Source organism: Castor canadensis, chromosome 12 (assembly GCF_047511655.1).
Source record: "Castor canadensis chromosome 12, mCasCan1.hap1v2, whole genome shotgun sequence".
NCBI lineage: Eukaryota > Metazoa > Chordata > Mammalia > Rodentia > Castoridae > Castor > Castor canadensis.
Window position 1 is genome coordinate 24,734,497 of NC_133397.1, and position 19,386 is coordinate 24,753,882.

Here is a 19,386-nt window from a genome sequence, read left to right on the forward strand (position 1 = left end):
TTCTTTCCTTCCTTCGTTCCTTCCTTCCTCCTTATTCTTTCTTTCTTTCTTCCTTCCTTCCTTCCTTTCTTTTCTTTCTTTCTTGTACTCAGGGCCTGCCACTTTCTAGGTAGGAGCTGTACCACTTAAACCATGCCCCTAGCCCACTCTCCATTTTCTTCATCTATGAAATGGAGGAATGGGCTATATAGTTTTCTGGCTCTCAGTATATGCTTTAAAATTTTTAAAGTTTTAATCACATAAATAATAACTAATATCAATAATAATATAACTGTATTAATACATTCTTTTTGTAACTATTTCATACATTATTGGTAAAATTTCCCCAATCCATTCTCCTTCAGAGAAGTAACCACTGTTAACTCCATCTTTTGGAATTTTTTCTGTGCATTTATGAGTCTGTGATTTTTTTTGAGCCAACCTCAAAGCAAATGCTTCTTTTGTTCTTTCTTTTTCCTATTTATAATATGATAAGACACCAGTATGTTAGCAAGTCCAGAAGTGGGATTCACCTCATTCTTCTGTGGAGAAGGATTACAACTAAACCATTCAAATAGGATTCAGTCTTTTAGCTTTAAGGGTCAATCATGAAAGCTGTGCTTCAGCCTTGGTCCCTGTGGGGAAGTAAAACTCCAATAAGCCACATGCCACCTGCATTTTCATACACCCAAATGGCCCTGCAAAAGAGGGGCATTTGCAGGCAGAACTAGGGACAGAATCTGCTGTCTCTAAATGTGAACTTGCAGCGGAGCTTGTCAGCCCTAGGTTCCCTCTGAGACGCCTCCCCTGGTGCTGGGTGAATGCAGAGGACAAACCCCTGTTCTGGGCACTTACACTGGGACAGGCGTCTTCCCCCTGCTGCCCGACCAGGATATACAGCGTGTCGTCCTTCTCCAGGTTGAAGATGCCCAGCACAGACACGCCATGGGACCGCGTCATGGTGTTCTTCCCACCTTTCCCTCCGGCAGCTCCGTAGCCCGAGATGCTGCAACAGGACAAAGGTCATTGGCTCCTTCCATGGTAGGAAGACTGACCCCTTCCTGCCAACCCAGTGGTTTCCAGGGGGTCAAACACATCACTGTCATGTCTGAGAGCTCTTGTCCACATCAGCCCCATGCAGCCAATAAGAGGGATTCTTCTCCCCTCTGATGGGAAAGGACAGTCAAGTTCAGAGAAGGGCAGAGAGTTATTTTAGACATAGAGCTAGGAAGGACTGATTGGGAGGAGGAGGAGGATGAGAGAGAGAGAGAGAGAGAGAGAGAGAATTTCCTGGATACCTAGAATGCATTATAGATTTCCCAGTTTAAGATCAAAAGACTCATGATCTTAGAAGGTAAGGTCCATGTTCCTTATCTGTACTGTGGAGAAAATAAGAGAACCTCCATTCTGTTTCATTAGTGTTATGAAAATTAAAGGAAACAGACATGTAGTCTTAGAATTGTGGCTGGCACATAACAGGCACTCAGTGAGTATTCATTATTAGTAGTATGAAGGGTGGTAATAGCAATAATTGACTTGGTACAAGTTTTAAAGTATCCTTATGGGATCTAGAAATGAAGAGAGTCTACATACAACGACTGAGGAGAACATGTTTATGAGCACAGACTGTTTATTCTCATCCCAACACTAACTCCTTCTGGAGTAGTCTGTGTACACACAACAAACAACCAATCATGATGAAAATAAAAACAGAGTGCAGGGGTGTGGGATTATATCTGCTGCCTCTTAGATTGTTGAGACAAAGTCAAGCAAAGATAGGGGAAAAAAGAGAACTCAATTCATGGACCATGTTAGAAGAGTGCATGTCTTGAAGACAGCTAGAGTACCAGCTAACAAATGCCTCCCCAGAGACCAGCTGCCAGGGAAAAAAACTTGGGAGGATTTTCATGTCCCTGTGTATTCAGATCCAAGGACCTTTATGAAAAACTAGGAAGAGATGAAAGACAGTTGTGTCCACGTGCACACACCATTGCTTCTGCACTGACAGCTCTAGAAAATGTCCGGTGTTCAGAACATGTGAAGGGTCTCCTGGGGTTCTCCCAAGGCAGAGTAAATGTAGAATCTTATGTCCATTGTCCTGGCAGCTGCTCAGGCACTGATCAGAGCTTCTTAAGTGAATGTTGGGAAGTGTCAGGCTGTGTGGACCAGAAGAGAACTGAGATGGGCTCTAGGGCCTTGAAGGGCTATGAAGAAACTGGGGAGAGGGTCATAGTTAAGAAAAGAGAAATCTAACCATAAGAGTGGGTATATTGAGGAGGCAAAGTGGAGGGGCTCAGAGCCTCCAAGATGGGAGTGGGACCTTTTCCTACCCCTGTTCCTTCCAAGAAGCCCAGCCTCTTCCCTAGCAAAAGAAGAATCTTATATTCTTTCCCCAACTCACATCGTTGTTCAACATCAAAAAGAGTGTGAACATAATAAAAACACATTACAAACATGTACATACATATGAGAATAGCATAAGGAAGCCCATTAAATGGTGCATGGAAAAGAGGGGAGGAGGTTTTAAGAGAATAATAGAAGGGTTAAACTTTGAATCAAAGTGCATTGTTCACATCTATAGAAATGCAATAAGGAAACTCCTTTGTACAATTAACATGCACTAAAAAAAGAGAAAAAAAAAAGATAGTGGCATGACAGCTCCTGACATTGAAAATCCACAAAAAGTATGGCTCATTGGGTGCTCAGGGTCAGGAGGGAGCCTAAGGACTGTGACAGGCACTGGAGGTGGTGGGTGGGTTGAGGGCTGAGGTTGGCTGTGTGGTAGAACTGACAGATGGGAGGGCTCTCAGACAAGCAGAAAGAATAGGTAGGCGTCAGGGCTTGTGAGAGCAGAATTCAAGAGGCAAGGAGCCTCTGGGTTGTCTGACTGCAGCAGGTGTCTAGAGTGGGGAAGACATGGGTTTTAGTTTTGGAGAGAGAAGAAGAGGCCAATGACTGAGCATCCTCCAGTGAGTATCATGCAGGCTGACACACATTTGGTTTCCCCCTCAATAGCCATAAACAGTAGATGTTATTAATCACATTTGACAGATGAGGAAACTGAGACTCAGCAGGATTAAGTAACTCATCTGAGGCCACACAGCTGGCTAGTGGATGACTTGGCCCAAACTCACACATTTCTTCTCTTGGAGGCCACTTTCTCTCCCGTGTGCACCTGGGAGACTTACAGGGTGCACAAAAAGTATTGTCTGGGAAGACACTCCTATATCCTGAGTCCCTCTGACCTTGGCCACCACTCCTTATCCAGCAGAAACTGGCAGGGTGATGAGGACAACTGAAGGTGGAGGAAAGAAAGGCTTATTTGTGGAAGGTGACAGGAAGCAGAATTATTTAATTCAGAGAAGGGAAGCCTGAGCAGGGGACGATGGGGACTGCAGTGTGGCTTCCAGGGAACATATAATTTCGAGACAGAAATGTGCCAGAGCCCCAACTCCGTCCTTTTCACTACTCCATACTTCTGGGGCTTGGTCAGTCTGTCTAAAAGGTCATTTCAACCTGAAGATGTGGTATGCTTGGAATACTTCTGCCTAAATCCTTGTTCTGCCCATTCCTGCTTGTGGCTGAGGGGTGAGCTTTACCTGCTTATTGCTGTCTGCATCATTTGCATAGTCATTTGCATCAATCTGCATGCATTATGAATCATTCTGAACTCTTTCACATGTTTAAATTTAGCCGAATTATTATATTTTAGAAGTTGTTTTTTCCTGACACCTTTTCTCTCCCTAAGCCTTCTTTCCTATTTTTCCCACTCTCAACCAAATCTGACTGCCAGCCCCCTCCATATCTTGATCAGGTTCTTGACAGTTCCAAGCCACATGGTGATTCTCGTCCTCGCTGTGTTGACTATGTGACCTGAGGCAACTCAGTCAACCCCTCAGAGCCTCCTTGGATTCCACTGCCATGGAAGGAATCAAGGACAAGGACCCCTGCCTCATCGGTGGGGAAAATGGTAGATTTGGAAACACTGCAGACTGATGTGAAGTCAAGGTAGGGCTCTGCACTGGGGTCAGATCTGTGCATTCCAAAGTCCACTGTATAGCTTGACAACTGGCTGGTGGCCTCAGCCCCACATTTCCATGCTGGTCTAGGAGCTGCCTTAAAGTCCTGGGGAGAAGGCAGCAGGCTGCCTAGACTAATTGGGGATTTGGCAAGGAGTGGTCCCTCCTCATCCCCCTGGGCCTCAAATCCCACCATTAGCGCTTCACTCTTTGGAAGCTTCTAATTGCTACTCCCATGCTGATTTGTTTGAAGTAACCACAGCAAAATCAAACCAAAACCAACCAAACAAAATGGCTTGCCTCCAGTCACATCTGGATCCAAATCTGGATCCCGCCACTCAGGGCCGGCGAGGGTCCTCCCTCCAGGGGCTGTCCTGAACTTGACCCCAAAAGCCAACGCCTCCTTTAATTTTGTTCCTGTGACACCTTCCTTCTCTCTCCCTAGTGCTGGCCCTGCCAGTCTTATTTACTAGGTGTGTGACTTTGGGTAGGTATTTACTCTCTCTGAGCCCCAGGTTCCCTATATATAGAAGGGCGATAATAATAGTACCTCCTTGAAAGATAATTGTGGGCATTAAATAAGATAATGCCTATAAAAGACCTAATTCACTACCTAGAGTGACAAAAGGTAGCTCTCATCAGGATGGATTCCAGCAGATGAGCCTGTCCACTCCTTTCCTGGGGGTAGCTTCTGGGAGGCAGAGGGGATGAGTAAATGAGAGCCAGGCAGTAGGCAAACCAGAGCCTGGCCAAGGGAGCCTGGGGTCAAGGCTGTTCAGTTTTACTTAGGACCCACTTCTGTGCAGTCAGTGTAACATGAGCCAGCCCTAGTGCTTCTGAAACCTCTGGACTCTTGGAACACAGTGCACAAACCCAAGCCAGAGTAATAACCATAGCCTGGGTCTCTGAAGCTCACTCCCCAACACTTGTAAACAATTTATTTTTGATGGTTGAAAAATAACAAGAAATTAATATACCTGCCACTCAAGTGGGGAAAATGACTCACAGTGATTCCAATTTACTGGAAATTACAAGATAATGCTCTCAACGAGTTGATGCTGCAATTTTTTTGTTTTTCCTCATCTAAATCCATGTCCCCTGGTCAGAATGCATGTTTATTGGGTTCGCATTTTGTATTATTGACTGCGAGCTATTGTTACCTGATGTAATTGACTTGTGAATCTTTTTTAAATAAAGAATTAGCAGCAAATCAAAGTGGCTGCCTGCTGGATCCTGAAATGACAGCACAGCTGGTGTGTAGCTGCTGGCAGTACTCCTTCTCACTTAAGGGGGTCCAGGGGGGAGGAGAGGAGAGAGACTCCCCACCAGGAAAGCATGAAGAACATCCTCCAGATGTACAGCAGGACTGCACCCTGCTCTAGGCTCAGCTCTAACCCTGATGGAAACTTGGTCAAGTCCCTCTCTTCAGATGTGTCAGTTTCCTCATCTGTGTCTTTGGGATCTTAGAGCTGGCCTTCCTATCCCACTGGATTACTGTGAGAACATTACTGTGGGTGAGTTTGTCTAGAGATTTCTCTTCAAATAGTCTACTGAAACCATCAGGTGACACCCCTGGGGGCCAATGTTGAAGTGACCAGTTGTGGAGGTATGTGTTCCTTGGAGGGGCTGCCTGGTTGCATTTCTCTTGCAAGGTTCATGATCCACTTCTCCTATGAGCTTCTGACCCATGGAGCCCCAAGTGTGGAAGAACACCAGAGATTTCAGATTTCTCAGTGGCCCTTCTCTACAACCCCTCACACTGCAGACGGAGCTACTGGAGAGGAAAGAAGACAGTTTTCAAGATCATGTGGTGTGTTGGTGGTAGAAGGTGGACCCAAACTCCATTGTATTTGCAGGCATTGATGTTTGTCTAATCTACCCCCTCACTTTCACTTCTCTGTGCCCTTTATGGTGATGACTATCTGTTCAATTGCTTTGGCCATTGGTCAACCTGTGACATCTCTTATACTGTTGTCTAGAACTTGATTGACATTGTGGACTGTTACTGAACTTTCCCTGTGAGGCTCTGGTGTCTAACTCCCCTCTACAAGTCCAGAAGTACCTACTGAGTGCCTGTGACACAGTAGGGGACCATGGCTCAGTGCCTGGCACACAGTGGGAAGTTCATGACTGTTTGTAGATTGGGCTGAGTTACGATGTTACCCAATTTACATACACTGGTCCCTGGAGCCAGGTAAGGGAATGAGTGTCATTGATGGAGATCATCAGGAACAGCTGTGGCCCAGGTCAGCTGGCTCCAGCTGGGATCTGGGGACTCCTGTACATTATGACTGAAGAGCAAGTGAACTGTGTGGAAATGCCATCAGGACTTTGGTTGTGCTCGACAATATTTTTCTATGTGATTTCTGCGGGCTGGGAAAGAATGTTGAACCTAAGAGAGGGAGGAAGCAAGGAAGGAAGGCTGGAGGGAGAGAGAGAGAGAGAGAGAGATGAAGAAGGGGAGAAGGCAGAGTCTGAGGCAGCTGCTGAGTGCTGACAGCCTCTGTGTGGGGTGCTGCACACACTCTCCCTAAATTCCACAACCCCATAGTGTCAGAGGCTAAGGCTCTCGACCCTACCCAGCACAAATCCCTGACCCATGCTCTTTCTCCTGTCTCTCATTCACAGCAGCCACTCACTGGACACACTCTAGAAGACACGGTCATCCTGCAGAAGCACAGTTTAGAAGTCCTCTTCCTCCCACGAGGTGCCTCTCTCACTGCTACTTAACTGTTCCTTCTCAGTCAAGCGCCCTAGAGTAGCTGTCTTTGCTTCCTTGAGCCCTCAGCAAGAACTGTGGGTGTTGTCTGGGTACTGGGTATTGCCCTTCTTACTCACATCTACCCAGTCCTCAAATCCTGTCTATCCCACAGCTCAAGCCTTTCGTGCCCCTGCCTCTCCTCTCCATCTTATAGTTTCCCCTGCTCTGGTGTACCCTTTTGACTCTTGCCTGTATGACAGCATTTGCGCCTTCCACCTGTCGCCTGCAGGCTCATCACTCACTCCACCTTCTGCTGTCACCAGAGGGAGCTAAAGGCATTTGGGAGGTGAGACTCCAGCCTGGCAGCCTCAGCATCCACAGCTCTGGAGGCACTGGCCCGCCATGCTTCCTCTGCCCTCCCGCCTCCTTATAGGGGACTCTCGTCCCTCCACCTTCTGGGATGCACTTAGGTTTCTGTCTTCTTGAAGAAGCCACACATGAACTCAGGCTGAGGGAAACATTTCCCCCTGGCTTCTGACAGTGGTCACTATCCTGTGCCAATGTCCACGTCAGTTCTTCCTCCATTACAGGGTACTGTTTGTCCTAGGCTGCAGCTTCTTTTGGGCAGGGACTGGATCTTACTCACTTTTGTGCACTCAGTGTCATGCACAGTGTCCCGAGAGGTGCTTACTATGGCTCACTGAGATTTCAAAGCAGAAAAAGAGTAGGTCCAGACACCTGGACACAGACTTGGATGGTTTGTGCCAGTTTGCTGTCTCCTTGTCCCCATGCTGTCTCTCCTCTCCCTCTTTCTAGGCTTCTTCCTTCATGTGGTGGGCAAAGGAGTAGAGAGGGTGGGAGCTGGGCCTAGATAAAGGACCAGTTAATGTTGCTTTCAATGGCACACAGCACTGAGGAAGCCCCAGGGCTGAGGAATGGAGGCCTCAAGTTGGCATACAGTAAGTTGTGTTTGGTGTTAGCACACTTTTTTCACTTCCCTGATCAATAAGAGTCATCCTAATACCAGCTCTCAAGTGGAAGCCAGACAGCACTGACTGAGTGCCACACTGCCAGAAAAAGGTGGATTCTGCAAGGCAGGCCTTCCATCCTTTCCAAGTATCTTTTTCCCATGTCCTCTCCTGTGTGCCCTGTTTTTCTCACTAGATGAATTGCAGTTACTAAATAATAATTACTAAGGAGAAAAAGTCCTCCAGAAAAGGGCAATGACTTCTCAATGTGGGCAATCTGCTTGATGACATTTTGATGGATTCTGAAAACCAAACTATTAACTCTCTGATTCTTTGGTTATTAAGTTACTGTGACCAGTGGACATTGACATAAAAGGTCAGGAATATCTTTTACAGCCCATTCTTCAGTTAAAACACAAGTATTTAACAACAACGATGACAAAAACTCAAACCCAACGATTTTTTAATTTTGTTTGCTCCATTTTGATATGGTGCTATCTTAGGCCAGATCATAATGTTCCCTTTACTAATTTGAACACTTTAAAGTGTCCTGCTTTAACAGAAAAACAGCTCCTTGTATATGTTTCCAATGAAGCAATCACCAGATGATGCTGGGGGCTGCAAGATAGTTTCAAGATTTCAAAGAGATACATGGAAACACTCCTCTAATTATAGCAGGGATTGTATCAATGCAGTGTGGCCCTTCATGCAGTTCAGAAACTTGAGTAGACTACGAGATGGCTGTGATTAATAATTAATGGGAAAATGAATTAATTATTATTTAATAAGTGTAAGTTTATCTGGCAGGCCAAATCTTTTAAAACCCAGGACCAAGCTGAAGAAGTCAGAATAAAGTCATGAGAAACAGAAAAGTCAAGAATTATGTGTGTTGGATGGCTCAGTGCCTAGAAATGCAGTTTCCTTGTTCCAGCTGATTTTTCCGTCCCCAGAGGAAGAGGCCAGGGAGCTCCTACCCCATGCAGGCACTGTGCTAGTCACTTGTACACTATCACCACAATCAGGTGGGTGAGTGTTAACACCCCTGCCTCATACAGATGGGAGATAGACTCCTCCCCTGCTTTCCTCTTCATATTGCATTTCATACACAGGCCACACCGCTAATATCCCTCAGGTGGTTGAGCTTCCCCTCCCAGGCTCTCATGCCTAGGGGCTTCCTGGAGGTGGGTGGTGGATGGTTCCTATTTCTACTTTCCTTTCCTGTCCCTCCTCACTTCTGCACGCCTTCTGGAGTCCAGATGTGGACATCGGTGCAAAGAGAATAGACTCTGAGCTCTCTGGGTTTCAATCCCAGCCCTGTCACAGCTGTGTGGCCCTAAATCTGTGGCTGAGTTTCTGTGACTATGGTTTCCTCATATGAAAATATGAGAATATCAATGTTCACCATAATTGTGTCACCCACCTCACTGGTAAAGAAACAGATGGTCCTCAACAAGCTTTCAGTCCTCTGCTCCCTGCTCTTAGGCTCAGAGTGTCTGCTGGCAGGAAGTAGGAGGTCTGGCTTTCTTGGTGTTGCAGGAATAGGGTGGCTGATATCTTTGGGACATTTTCTGGGTAGGTGGGGGGACTTGCAGCAGCTAATTTGATCGCAGCCAAGTCTTGTTATCGCATTCCTATGCAGAATGTCATTTAAAGAGCACTTAGGATGCTTTCCGAAACCACCCCAGGGATGGGGCTGTCACAGGATGTGTTAAGGGAAATCCGGGCAACCCAGAAGCCCCTTTCCTTGGGAGGTGCAGTGGGGGCTGCAGGAAGGGAAGGAGAGCTCACTCTTACTGTGCTCAGCTCCTCGGGGGAGTTTGCACCAACACTGCAGAAGGGCAAAACTTCCCTTTTAGACAGCCCAGCAGCATGGTGCTGGGTGGAAGGGGTTGCAGTGAGGCCACCTTCGATGTGTGAGGTTGGAGGCTGTTTCTGGATTGTGTGGTATGGGGGAGGGTTCCTGACTCTCTGAGCCTATTTCCTCATTTGTAAAATGAGGCCTACAGCACTGTCCATGTCTGTGTCATAGGGCCCATGTGAGGACCACACGGTTTATCTAACTCCGGGGTCTGGTGGAACTCAACGGTTCTTAAAGGCTATATCAACATCACCTGGGAACTTAGTAGAAATTCAAGTTCTCAGACCCCTCCAGACCTACGGAATCAGACCCTTGACACCTGGTTTCCATCAATAGCTTTGCTTAATGCCATGGCCTAGAGGTGACACAGCAGAGTCAGGCCTTGCCCTGATGGAAAACTGTGGGGCTGTGGTTAAGGAGAGGATGAGCATTAGAGAACAGATTGCTTTAGGTATAAACAGTGAAAGCCCCGGAAAGGGTAACAATATTAGCTTTCATGTGCATCATAGTTTTTTTTTTTCTCAAACATTTTCACATGCATTGTCTTGTTTGAAGAGCATTAAGTAGCATTCAAGGAACAGTCTGCCATAATTACGATTATTAGTAATAATTCTGAAGCTAGCTCATGCATGCATATCATCTCCAGTCCGTGAGCTCCTTGAGGACAAAGGGCACATCTTCCTTTGTTGCCATATCCTATCTCCAGCCCTTAAACCCCACAGTGGGCCAGGGTCCGTGGCCTTTAGTCTTGGCATGCTTGGGCACTCTAGAGGCATGCACCCCCTACAGGACTCCAGACCTCTCCAAGGGAGTGGGTCTGCTCCTCCCCCACCCCTCCTATACGCACCTGTAAGTGTCGGAGGCTGGCACTTTCCAGATCTGGATGCCTTTCAAGGGCCCTTCACTCCCCACCACCACACTCAGGTTGGTATTCTGGTAGGCATTGTTGCACTGGGCCTGTGTAGGGCCGTGGGGCCCACTGGCCCCACATGTGGTGAACAGCCATTGAACTGTGGCACAAAAGGAGAAACCGTTACTTACTTGACCTGGCCCTCCCTCCTTCACGGTCCTCCCTGGGCTGTCCTGCGGTCTGTTCCATGGGCTCAAACACACATTCCAAGGTGGCATCAAAGTTGGGGCAAGAAACACTGGTTAGTCATTCAAACTAAGGACTTCTGTAGAGAGCTTGCTGTGTGCCAGACTCTGGGTCAGATGCCAAGAGAGACAAAGATGGAGCAGACTTGCACTATAGTCTTAGAGCTATTGAGAGAAACCAAGAGGGATGTAACCAACCATAATACAGGACAGTGGGGAATGGGAGGTCATAGGAAGATCCAGCTAGCACTGTGCTATTGGAGGTCTGAGGAGTGAAGTCCTCTTGCGGGTGGGACAGGCATGGGCAGAAGCTGAGAACTCTTCTTTCACCATATCCAGCACAATGGTGAGCAAACCACAGATGCTTGATCTGTGCATCTAACCTCCTGAGGTTTTGGCATCTGAATATAGGAACCTTCTAGCTTAGGATAGAAAAAGTAAATTTGCCACAGTGTCAGTTCTACAACCCTGCTGTTGGCCCAGGGACCCAGACAGATGGGAGTAGGAAGTCTTGCACTTTCTGGCCATGGATCCATTGGTTAGCAGCTCAGCAACAAGCCCTCCAAGGGCAGGGCTCAGCCTCCTTATTATGACCAAGCTGGGTTTGCAAACGTAGTGAGTAGCTTGTAGGCTTGTTATGCAACAGAGAGTATCAAAAATGAAAAACAGATCAAGTTTATCAATTTTTTTGCCTTTTCTTGGGCCTTCACCCATTTCCTGCTGTGCTCTGTGCTTGCCCAATGTCCTTAGATGGCTTTCTGAAGGTACCACAGAAACACGGCACAAATCCTTCTCTGAAGTCCCATCCCCCTCTGCTGGGCTGTTTCCTTTAAGCTTTCTATCTTTTCAGCCAAGCCAGATCTTAGGGAGTGCTCGGATCTCTTGTGAACCACAACTCTAACATTTTACAATTTATAAAAACTTTAAAAATGTATTCTTAATAAATTACTTTTACTTAAGATAAAAAGCCCTCATTATCAGATTGCCACAATCATTTCTCTTTAAAGACAGATTAAGTCAAATGAAAAATGATGGAACAGTTAATTTTTCAAGCAGAAAATGATGGAAAAATTAATTTGAGTGTATATGGCTTTGTTCACCAAAACATTAAAGCAAACATTTCTTAAAGACCTTGAACTAATTTAGTAACAAAAATGTAGGAGATTAATTTGCTTTGCCAATTATAAGCAATCAGATTAAGATTATGCAAGGCAGGGTTGATAATCTTAAAACTAGGCCAGCTGTGGTGGGCTTTTGTGACTTGGCCCTGGCCCTGAAGTCAGAAGATTGACATTCTAGAGGGTGTCAATGCATACAGCAATTCAACACCGAGTCTCACACTTCCTTTTTTTCTCTTCTCAAATGAAGATGTTGATTTCTATTTGGTTTCCTGAAGGTCATTTCAAGGGCTAGGAGGTAAGGAGTCCATTCACTTTTAGAATGAAGGGCGGATGGTTAGCTTTCTATGTATTTGTGTGACCAAGTGGCAAACCTGTTAATTCAATGGCCTAGCTATTTACAGAACGTATTTTGGCAGAATATGTTTGGGCAGTTGCCTTTTTACCTGCTCCAGAGCCTAAATTATACACGTGGTCTGTGCCAGAGGCGTGAAGTGGAAAGATCAAGGGCTTTGAAATCATCAAGAACACCTGGGTTTGGGGGCAGCCTTCTCACCAATCCATTGTGAGGCCTCGATCCAGTTCCTTTATCTTTGTAATGGGCACACTGGCATGTTAAAAGAAGCAAGGGGGTATGAAATGTCACTGTAAAGTCCCACACTCCAAAAATGTGAGTTATATCAGTGGCCCTTGCCAGAATCCAAGGTTGGCGTCCCTACAACAGGAAATGTGGCTAAGGGAGTTTCTGTGACTATGAGTCCCATACCAGCAGCATCTGGGAGTTTGAACTCCTAGAGTTGGGGGTGAGACTGGGGCCAGGGAGGGAAAGAAAACTCAGAAAGTGAGTTTAAAAATTCATTATCTCCAGCCTGAAGCCCACTGTGCAGTCCGGATGTGGAGGGGTCACCTCAGCCTGAGACAGAAGCAGCTCACCTTTAGTGGGACCTACTTTGAACTTCAGCCTAAGTTAACTGAAATTTCTCAGAAGGTTCTGAGACATTCCCAGGGATGCTGGGCTTTTACTTCCTGGCCAGGTGGAATATCTAGTGAGGTAGGAAGAGGGCCAGGGGCTTTGAATTCAGATGGATCAAGTTTTTTCTTCCTGGATTTTGCTCCTGACTAGCTGTGAACTCTTGGTTATAATATATGACCTCTCTGAGCCTTAGTTTTCTAATCTGAATGGATGGAAATTATACCATCTAGTACTTAGATTTTCTATGAAAATTACATGATGACTTATGCAAAGGTTAGCACAATATTCTCTATTAGAGATACATAGCAAACACAGTTCGAGAAGTGTGTATCTTCACGTTCGATTTCTCACTGAAGGAAGCAGATGCCTAGTCTCAAGATTTACGCCCCATATCCCATGGCTGTTTCTCAATAAAGGGACCAGTGGTTTCCCAGTGCAATGGACATATATTAGTCTCAGGTGGTTTCTATATACAAAATTCTGTTTTGATTTTCAGCGATTTCTGATGAAAGGTCCAGAGAGGAAATTCTTAAGTGGATTCCATGGAAACTGAGGATTTGCCATCTCAGGTCAGACTCATGATTCATCCAGCAGGAGTTCTGCTGCTCCCAGCAGCCTTTGAGACATGGTGGTGCTCCCTGCTCTGGTGCATGGTTCTGACCTCCATAAATCTGCCCAACTTTGCTTGGAAGAAATTTATTTTTCCCACCAACACCAGCTCGTGGAAATACTGAGTTTCTGAGTTTATTGCTTATGGTGTGAAGGCTGTCCTGCTTCTCATGTGTGTGGGCTTGTTGTGTTCAACCTTCATCCTGTTGGTTCTCTTTGTTATTCTGTCTGGAATCTTATAGCTACCATAGAATGTCATGGTAAGCAAGGACCATGGAGATCACCAAATTTGGTAATTCCCAAATTACCCTTAAAATACAGATTCTAGGGCTCTTGAGATTCAGATTCAATGGATACTACGTGGGAATGGGGAGGCAATATTTGTAGCAAATAAAACCTTCCCAAGAGATTCTGATACTTAACGAGATTTGTACACTAGTCCTACCTACCTCGTCCAAATGAATAAAGAACATTCTAGAAAGAGGAAGTGACTTTTTTGAGCATACCAGCATTGAAGAAGGAACCAAAATTGAGAATTACTCCTTCTGTGTCCATGGGTTCTTTGGTGGTGATCAATTCCTTTCCACCATTCTGCCTCCAAGACTTCCAGTCTTTTCAGATTATCCATATGCAAATCCCCTGTGTTCTCAGAACCTTCTTTAATGCTAGAATCTGCTTTCTGAAAGGATCTGCCAGAACTATGGGTAGCTGTGACATTGCATAAGAGGACAATTGCTACTCTGCTTTATTTCAAGTGTCTCTCTGCAGGCGCTTGCTTGGAATAGACTCTAATAATTTCCAGATCCTTGCCCAAGGAGCAGGGGTATTGCTCTGAGCCTGGTGGTATTAACTATTGTGGGCCTAAGAAGACCCCACAACAGGCACCTGGGATAGGAGATGCTAGAAGCAGGAAGCATTTGGCAGGTACTTCAGGCTGGGTAGGTGTGAAATTGGTTCTAAGCTAAGGGGAGTTAGCACCATGAGAGGAGAGGAAGGTGCTAGGCTGATTTTCAGTAGTACCATCAGAGTAGAAGGCATTGGGGATGACCTTGTAGATTAAAGCAGGTGGATTCAGAATCTAAGAAGCAAGAGAATTAGCAACAGTGGCTCCAGGGATCAGAAGTCAAGGTGAGCTTTGATCCCCAGGCAGACAATGTTTATTTCTTGACTTGTTTTATCCTTCCTTCTGGGTATGTATAGGATGACTGAACCTTAGATACCCATGAAGGGGGCAAATACCTCCCAATATTTATTGGGCAGCTAGTGTGGGTCAGGCACTGTGCTTTCATGCATGGATTAAATGTTTTTAAACTTGCTGAAACTTTGTAGTGCTGAAGGTAGTGTTACAGGATTCCTTTTAACAATCAGGAAATTCAAGTTCAGAGAAACTGAGTGACTGGACTGCAGTATACAGAGTGAATGGATAATTGGTCAAGCCAGGAATTAGATGTCAACCTGCCAAGCCAAGTCCAAGGATTAAAAAGATGCTAGGTCCACCAAGAACAAGTCCCCCTCCTGAGGATGAGGTTTCTTTCTTTTCAACCACTGAGCCTGGGGCTCAGTTCAAACCAGGCCAGTCCATACCAATGCTGCTCAGGCCATCATGAAGGGACACGTGAGAGTCTGGACAGGGTACCTTGGTGGGTGGACTTTCCATCCCAGATAGTCCCATAATGGCCCCATTGGTAGTTTAGCCTAGCAGAGTGTAAGCAGTACTGAATTATGGGAACCAAGTGGTCAGGGTGATGGATCTAAGTCCTGGAAGTGGCCACATGGAGCCAGGTGATCTCAAAAGGACTCCAGTTACTAGATTGTTTACAAGGTCAGGAAGCAGGGATGCAAGACAGAGGGACTGTACCATGTTTGGGAAAAAGATCAAGGTCACAGTGAGGCAGGATGGAAGCTGAGCTGCCAATCTGAGGGTGTAAGGGTCTCCATACTTCCCCTACTGAGGGGCTACATTGGTCCTTGAAGATTGGCACTTCCTGGGAGGAGCTGGGATTGAGGCAAGAGAGGGAGGAAGTCCACTTCTTCCTTCTTACTTAAACAAACAATCCCTATTTCATTAAAAGTCACTTATGAAAAAAAACAAAACAGCTTTAACTTGTTCTTACACACACTACACATTGGAAACATAGTTTAATACTCATTCACATTTCAATTGTATAAAGAACTCACCAACATGGAAATACTGATTGGTTATAGACAGCTACGTAAAGAAAAAATCCATTAAGGACTGGGTTTCATTTTAAGTATATTGCTGAACCCTTCCAGAAGAAACAAATCAATTAGTAATATACAGCATAATGTTAAAAAAAATAGGCTAGACAGTGATTGTACTGGTTTTATTACTGTTGCTAAAGCCATCTCATCTGCTCAGTTCAATGCAAAGAAATAAAGCGTGATATAGAGGAAAATAAGTTCTCAAGTATTGCTATTAATCACAGTGATAAGGATGGGACTTGTGTTGAAGGCCTGTGTGTGCTGCACCAAAGAAAAGCATTTGGGCTCTCGTGTGCACCATTTGTACCATTCTGATCCTGATCTAAGGGACTGAATTTTACCCATAACCATTGACTGAGCTAAAACTTCATGGAAGTGTGGCATACTGAGCCATTTTCACGGGCACCCTAGATCTCATTAAAAATCAGACCAAAATCCAAGTAAATACAGTCATTCACTCATCCATGAATGATTATGACATCACCATTCTGTATCACAAACTGGGAAAAAATAACCTTTTTTGTAAACATAATGAAGTTCAATTGTTCTCTTATTAGGGCAAAATGAAATAAGGTACACACTTGTAGTCACTGTTGTGCTAAAACAACACAACCATCTGTCTCAACTCTTTAAACAATAGAGCAAAGGTTCTTTCTCGATGTATAATTAATCTGATACTGGTACTACAATTAAATAGGCAACTCATCAACCACCAGGGAGAAACTATGGAATTAGACCCCCTGGTAAATATTATTATAACAAATACCTTTGTTTCTGAAAGTCCTGGCTCATTCCTTTGTTCTGTGCAAGTGCAAAAAAGAAAAGAATTCACTTCTAAGTATAAACTGGAGAATTAATTAAACTGGTTCTCTCTGTTAAATGATATGATAATATGAGACCCTTTGACAATGATACAAAATTAAACCTTTTCACTAGGTATGTTGGCACATGCCAGTAATCCCAGATACTTGGGAGTTTGGTACCAGCATGTGCAAAAAACATTAGTAAGACCCTATCTTGAAGAACAAGCAGGGCATGGGGGTACATGCCTGTAATTGCATTTATATTTGAGGTATAGTAGATCATGTCCAAGGCTGGTCTGGCAAAAACTGTGAGACCCTATCTGAAAAAGTAACCAAAGCAAAACAAGTCTGGGAGTGACTCAAGTAGTAGAGTACTAGCTTAGCAAGTGCAACGCCCTGAGTTCAAATCCCAGTATTGCCTATAAAACCCTTTCAATTTAAAAATAAATCACAGATAGAGAAAAAGTGCAGAAAGCAGATGTATACATGGTTAATGAGTTATTATAAAGCAAATACCCACTTTTAACTACCATCCAGGTCAGGAAATAGAACTTTGCCAGTGACTTGTAAGACTCCTCATGTCCTCTTCCATCTCACCCTCTTCTTACTCCTAAATGGAATTGTATCTTGGCTTACACAATAATCACTTTGTTGCATTTCTCAATAGTTTTATCACCAATGTGCACCATCCCTAGGTATAGGTCTCTAGTCTTGCTCATTACATTAAAAAAATTTTTTTTTGTTTCTTTAAAGATTCTTCTTCTACTTCCTTTTCCTTATTTCATCTTTTGAAGAGTCTGAACCATCTGACCTGGAATATTTCTAGAGCCTGGCTTTGGCTCATTGCACCCCATGGATCCAGTATGTTTTCTGGTCCTAACCACCTAGATCTTTCTGAAGACTGTAGGCTGTGTTCTTTCACAGGAGGTGCTTAATGTCCGGGCAGCTCTCTTTTCTGATGTTAGCTCTGGCTGCAGCTCAATGCATAGATCCATTTATTTATTGGGAGTTGAGAAATGATACTTTTAAAATGATATCTTTTTTACTCAATTGCTAGTTAGAATATCTTTATATGAAGAGATATTCTTCCCTCATCTACAATATGGTTACTCAGCGGTATGGTCCACATAGGAAAGGTTGGATAAATGCTCAGTTCTTTCTCCTTATTTACAGATTGTAAGGTTATGGAATTGGATTCCTCCTGTCCTCTATTTGGGAGTTGCCCAATTAGAACATCTAATATATTGTTATGAATCTATGAATCCAGGAAGTTAAACATATTTTTGAGTTTTAATGAATCACAATTGTTATCCCATGGAAGCCCAAATAGTTATATCTGTGGTCAGTGGGAAACTTCAGAGTTCTTTTGACACTACCCTAGATAATTTTTAAAGCTTTCTTGCTATATGGTGTGACAAAAATTTTCCTTCCTTAGAGCCGGAATCACACATTTTCTCAAAAGCCATGGTTTCCTTTAGTGGCAAAAGGTATTTTAAGAACAAAATCTGGGTGCAACAGCAGCTCATTGCTGCTGGCTTAGTGATTGTTTCTGGGCTTCTCTAAGGAGCAGAACTAGGAAACATGCATGTGCATACACGTGTATCAGTATATAAACACACATCTGCATGCAATGCACATGTATATGCCTCGTCAGTTCATGTTGATTCTTCCAACTCACAGGGCTTTGTAATTAACCTCATCTACATTACACCACTATTTCTTTCTCGACCCTAGAACCACATTTCTCAAGATCATGGGTGATAATGGAGTTGGAATATCTTATAATTTTTGATTTACTTTATCTTTCCTTACATATGTGACAGTATCAGAGTGACAATACTTATTCTACTGCCACCATTATTAATATAAAAATTGAGAGAAATTAAAAAATTTCGTGTACATGTACTCCATTCTATTGTTCTAGAAGTTGTTTTATATCTGTAGTTTGGGAAGACTGTCATTAACATGTGATACTCTTTCCTCTTTAAGCTTTGTTTAGTTTTAGTTCTGTATACATTTAGTGTCATGTCAGTACTTATGCTGATATTTCTCTATAGTTATTTTTGTTGCTGGAATCATTTTTAAGTTGATTCTATAGAAAGGGCTGCTGAGAGAAATATTCAATGAATTCTTACATGTTGATATTTCCCCCTAGAGTATATTAAATATGTTACTCTATTTTCTTCTGATTTAAAGTGTTACAGGTAAAAAAAACCCTCTACTCTGATAATCTAATTTCTTTCTCTAATAAATCACTAGCTCTTTTTTCTCAGATGCCCAAAGTACTTTTTCCTTTTGCTTTGAAGCTCAACAATTTTGCCAGAATATGCTTTGGTATTGCTTATTCTGTGTCAATATCCTTAGGCATACAGTGTACACCTTTAATAAGCAGTTTTGATAAAGATACTTTCCTTGGCTTATGGCTTTAAGTATTTCTTTTTTCCAGTTTTTTGGATTTCTTCTTCAGGTACTGTTATTATCTGTGTATTAGATCTTCATTGCCTATCTTGGATGGGTGTTATATTTTTGATTTTTAAGATTCTTTTTACACTTTCTATTTTGTATAAGGCATTAACTATTTCATTTGCTCTTCATTCTTCTAGTTTATTATGTCACTTTGAAACATTTTTCTTTTTATTTCAAAATGTCTGAGTTATATCATCTAATTTCTGAGCTTTTGTTATATTGATTTATGTTATTTTTCATATCTTGTATGACTTTTAGCTCGGTTAGAATCAAAACTTATACTTTTGACTTATTCCATGAGCAGGCCTTTCTGGTATGCATTTTTTATTTTCTGTAGAGGTGTTATTCTGCCCTCTTTTTTCTGCTCTTTTTTCCCCTATTGTAATTCTGTATAGAATTTGATCTTTATACTTTTCTGCTATGCATTTTATGTGAAAGTAGTTTTCGAACTTGTAGGGGTTGGGAGTCTTTCCAGCTTCTCAGAACTCCCTTTACTCTCTCATGTGTGGTTCAAGTACATGCCAGCTTGTCAAGTACGGGCTCTACCCACTTTTTTTTTCTTCTTCTTTTTCTT

General features: G+C 43.6%; 1 protein-coding gene across 1 annotated transcript in view; it reads right to left on the reverse strand.

The window, feature by feature from the left end:
• Alk (ALK receptor tyrosine kinase) overlaps nucleotides 1-19,386 on the reverse strand; it is a 689,643-nt gene that overhangs the window by 37,766 nt on the left and 632,491 nt on the right. The window contains exons 12-13 of the mRNA XM_074049423.1: nucleotides 10,373-10,535; nucleotides 835-985 (exon numbers count right to left, since the gene is read on the reverse strand). Of these exons, the coding sequence (XP_073905524.1) occupies nucleotides 835-985; nucleotides 10,373-10,535 (314 nt within the window). The remainder of the gene's footprint in view (nucleotides 1-834; nucleotides 986-10,372; nucleotides 10,536-19,386) is intronic.